General features: G+C 37.0%; 1 protein-coding gene across 1 annotated transcript; it reads left to right on the top strand.

Annotated features, from left to right (window-relative positions):
- The first annotated feature begins 1169 nt into the window (after nt 1–1169).
- USP26 (ubiquitin specific peptidase 26) lies at nt 1170–4249 on the top strand. The gene is given in 10 exon segments (XM_066357882.1): nt 1170–1221; nt 1224–1322; nt 1325–1732; nt 1735–2526; nt 2529–2630; nt 2633–2795; nt 3151–3433; nt 3435–3752; nt 3754–3912; nt 3914–4249. Coding segments are annotated over 10 exon segments (2712 nt in total).
- Nucleotides 4250–4907: the final 658 nt, after the last annotated feature.

The following is a 4907-nucleotide window of genomic DNA, read 5'->3' as shown; positions in this document are numbered from 1 at the left end:
ATGACTTTATATTTTTAATTACCTGGCAGTTATAAAAATTTAGATTGCTTAGACTATACCAGGTCACCTTAGCTTGTGGGAGCTAGAGATAACCAATTATTTGATACTTGCTTTAAGCAGTGGTAGTTTAGGACCACATGTGGGGTACAGTAGTAGACTTCCCCAGTTCCATGAGAAAGAGAAGAACACAACTGGATTTGGAATGAGAAAGATTGATTAACTACTGGTGACCCGTGTATGAAGTCCTCTAGATTTCTGGGCATTAAGAGATATTTATATGTTATTGAGTTGAGGACCAAATAGTGCTTTCCATTTCTTTTTGTATTTTTCCAAAGTGAGAAGCAGGGGGACAGGGGCAGCAGACAGACAGACTCCCACATGCGCCCTACAGAGATCCACCAGCATGCCCACCAGGTGGAGGTTAGAGACCATCCTCAGCACCTAGGCCAACTTTGCTTCCATGGAGCATTGGCTGTGGGAGGGCAAGAGAGAGATAGAGAGAAAGGAGAGGAGGGATGGTAAAGAAGCAAATGGGAGCTTCTACTGTGTGTCCTGGCCAAGAATCAAACCTGGGACTTCCACATGCCGGGCCGACACTCTATCGCTGAGCCAACCAGCCAGGGCTCCAATTTCTTAATCACTTACTGTGATTACCCTTTGTGGTCATTCTATAACAGGAAGATTAGCATATGCATACACTTGAGAAAGTATTCATTATGTTCTTCATCTATGTATTGAAAGTCTTCCAAGTGTTTAATTATTTCAGATGAAGTGGGGAAATTAATACAGAATTAATCTAGTATTGGAGTGAAAAAAAGATTTTGTTTATGGAAGTAGAGTTTAAGTTCTAGCCAAACAGTTCTCTGAAAACTTAAATATTTTTACAATTTTTTCAACAGTGGCATTGCCTTGGGAATCAAGACTCTGCCTTCATGCAACTTTGAACATCCCTTGAAGAGTATTGGTTTTATCAATAAGGAAGTGAGTATCCAAAACCTAAAAAAAGCTCTAGTATAAAATCAACACTAGGAAAGGGATCATTCTGTATAGAGAACTTTTCTTTAGTGAAACATTTCTTTAATGTTGTCTCTAGAGGGTAACTCGAAACAATTTGGAATTTCAAGATTATTAGTAATTCAGGATACTTTTATTTTATTTGTAAAGAAAACATGACTGCTCTAATGGCACATGGTTTTGTCCAAATATGGAACATGAAGATTGGATGTCTCAGTTAAAAGAAGCATTCATTGAAACAGTGGGAAAAAAGGAGAAAGTTAGATTGATGGTTTATTTTAGCACTGGAGAACATAAAACTTTTATGCTAGAAATAATATTTAAAATGTTGTCTTTAGATCTTACGGAGCAAAACAAAATCGCCTGCATTGAACTTTCCAACATAATAGCTTTTTGTTTATTAAAAGAGTATGTTCCAGAGATGCTGAAGAGTTGAAGATGTTCCTGGATAGAGTTCATCAAAATAAACTTCAACCACCCATGAGAACTAATGGAAATAGGAGTGTCTTTACCAGCACAAAAATGCAAAAGTAAATCAACAATATAATATATAATAAATCAACAAGTGGATTTTTTGAGATAGGAGAAGGAAGTATACCTGATCTTCAGAAGATGCCTTTGTATACATCAGAATCATCAATATTTACTTGTAAAAAGTTACTAGAAAATGGATGGAGAAAGAGAAAAAGGATGATATCATCTGGTTCAGAGATATGAGAAATTCCAGGAAAATATCTGTAAGAAACAAGAAATCCAAGACAAAATGTTTGAAGTATGTTAGTCAAAATGAGAAGGAAAAAACATGGTTAAAAGAATTAAAAGAAAGCAAGAAACTAGATTTTGGACTTCTATTCAAGACCAGTTCTACTGAAAACCCTTACCTAGATGACATTTGTCTTCTCCAAACTCCCTCTGAGTAAATATATTTGGCACTATTCTATAGTGAGGATAACCCAGGGTGGGACAGACTCAAGATGACCTTTGACTTTTACCCAGAGAAACTATGTAAAGGCCTTCCTAATTTGGGAGACACCTGTTATATGAATGCAGTTTTACAGTCCCTATTTTCGATTCCATCCTTTGCTTGTGATTTACTCTATCAGGGTTTCCCATGTAGTAAAATTCCCCTTGATGTTCTTAACATGTGCCTGTCACATCTGCTTGTTTTGAAAGATATTTACAGCATAAAAATTAAGAAGTTACTTGTCAATATTAAAAATGTCATTTTAACAGTTGCAGAGATATTCTCTGACAACACACAGAATGATTCTCATGAGTTTTTAGGTCACTGTTTAGATCAGATGAAAGAGAATACAGAACAATTAAAAGAAAATTTGGAAGACTAAAATTTAATCTGAGGAAGAAAATGCATCTCAACAGTTATTTTTGCTGACAATACTGTCTCCAAAATGCTTATTTGTCCTGTCATCACTAATTTTGAGGTTGAGTTGCTGCGCTCTATTATTTGTAAAGCCTCTGGTCAGGTTGTTCTCAAGACAGAAGTGAATAATTATCTATCAACCTTTCCCGAAGAACAAGAACACAGTCTTTGTCTATTCAATCTACTTTTGATCTTTTCTTTGGAGCAGAAGAGCTTGAGAATAAATGTGCAAAGTGTAACATAAGAGTTTTGCTGTAATACACAAATTCAGTAGTCTACCCAGAGTCCTCATTGTTCATCTGAAATGCTATAGCTTTAATGAGTTTTGGCCTTTAAAGAAGGATAACCAGGAAGTTATTGTTTTTAAATATTTAAAGTTGTCTTCTCACCTGACCAGGCGGTGGCGCAGTGGATAGAGCGTCGGACTGGGATGCGGAAGGACCGAGGTTCGAGACCCTGAGGTCACCAGCTTGAGTGAGGGCTCATCTGGTTTGAGCAAAGCTCACCAGCTTGGACCCAAGGTCACTGGCTCAAGCAAGGGGTCACTCAGTCTGCTGAAGGCCCATGGTCAAGACACATATGAGAAAGCAATCAATGAATAACTAAGGTGTCACAACAAAAAACTGAGGATTGGTGCTTTTCATCTCTCTCTATTCCTGTCTGTCTGTCCCTATCTATCCCTTTTTCTGACTCTCTCTCTGTCTATGTAAAAAAAAATTTTTTAAATTAAAGTTGTCTTCTCATTGCAAGGCAAGTGCCAAACCACCTCTTACTTTGAACAAAAATGCACATATTAGGGATTTCCAATTCTTAAAATTCTTTCAAAAGATGAATTCTGAAATCTTCAGGTCATTGACACATTTAACAAAGTTAACCTCAGAATCCAAAGATTGTCTGGCTCCACATATTTAATTAGATGAAGAGTCTGAACCACAGAAATAACAGGTTTTAGGGTCAAGCAAAGAACAGCAGCAAGATGACCTGTGAAAAGATTCTAAATAGAATATAACAGAGTTTACATTGATAAACTCAGGATTTTGACACAGCCATGGAACAAAAGCTATTAGTACCAGGTTTAATGAGGAATCTGGAAGATACCAACTTTTCTGTGACCTATGAAGATAAACCCAGCAGTGGCCCAGACACACATCCTACAGAGGTTCCTCTTCAAGAAGTACCTAGAAATCCAAAAGTAAAGAAATACAAGAAAACCAATATATTTACAATTGTTGATGGTGTCACTGAGACTACTAAAGGTTTTTAAGAAGATAAAATAACCAAATTTTCAGAGAAGTTCTCAAATGTAGCTGGACAGACCCAGCAGAGTGAAAAAATGAGAATCTATGAACAATGTCCTTCAGTAGGCACTGCTTCAAAGTCTTCAGAAGCCAGATGTCCAGTGGAATACAAAGAACCTTAGAAGACCTACAGAAATAAGTCTCCAGAAGGCCAGTGTAAATTTCTTAGGTGCATCAGGTTCCATTAAAGACCTTGGACACAAAGATTTTTTTATGTAACAAGAAGGCAGAAACTGAAGCCGAGAAATCAAAAGGAAATCCCAAGATGAGAAGTTGTTATACCTATCAGCTTATTAGTGTTGTCAGCCATCTTGGGAATACCTCAGATCCAGGCCATTATATCAGTGATGCCCATGACTTTGAGAGGAAAGTCTAGTTCACTCATAATAATATGCAAATATCAAGAATCCAGGAGGCTCTGATGCAGGAAGCCAGGCTTTGCACAGAGTACATCTTCTTTTACATGCACAATGAACTCTTTGAGGAGCTGTTAAAAAGGGAAGGGAACTCCCAACCTCACAGCACAAAGGCAGGAAAAAACAGTCAAAAAGAATAAAAGAACAGACTCCTAGTGGCACAGATCTGCTTGACTGCCTCACTAGCAATCACTTCTTCCAGGGAAGGAAAACTCTGAATTTTAGCCAAAGATAAAGAGGCAATTTGCATGCACGATAAAGTTCAAACAGGAACACTTACAGGAACATCTCCATTCTAACCCTCATTGAAACACCTCAATCACATAATTCTGGTCAATGAGCATGCTTTTATGCTATGAGACTAAAGTTGTGCTTTTCATATTCTAATGCAGAGAATTCCAAGTGCAGTAGTTGAACCAGCAGCATCAAGAGTATGGAGGAACTTGTTAAAATGCACATTCTTGGATTCCACCACACACCTACTTACTAAGAAATTCTGGGGACAGGTAGGAATTTCATGTTGATTCTGATGCTTGAGAAAGTAGAACTACTACTATAGTGTGTAGAATATCTTGGTGTGCTTTGCTGTTTTATATTTGACATGTTTATATTTTGTAATGGGTTTGACTACATTTTTGCTTCTTATATTCATGTGTGTCCTCCCTTGTAAACTTGTTAATATCAAAAGGGTATATAACACACAATGCAATATACAAATGATGTGTTGTAGAATTGTGCATCTAAAACTTATCTTATTAACCAATATCACCCCAATAAATTAAATAAACACACAAAAAC

The sequence above is a fragment of the Saccopteryx leptura genome, chromosome X (genome assembly GCF_036850995.1).
Source record: "Saccopteryx leptura isolate mSacLep1 chromosome X, mSacLep1_pri_phased_curated, whole genome shotgun sequence".
In the NCBI taxonomy this organism is placed as follows: domain Eukaryota; kingdom Metazoa; phylum Chordata; class Mammalia; order Chiroptera; family Emballonuridae; genus Saccopteryx; species Saccopteryx leptura.
This window is presented reverse-complemented; position numbering and strand designations above follow the sequence as displayed.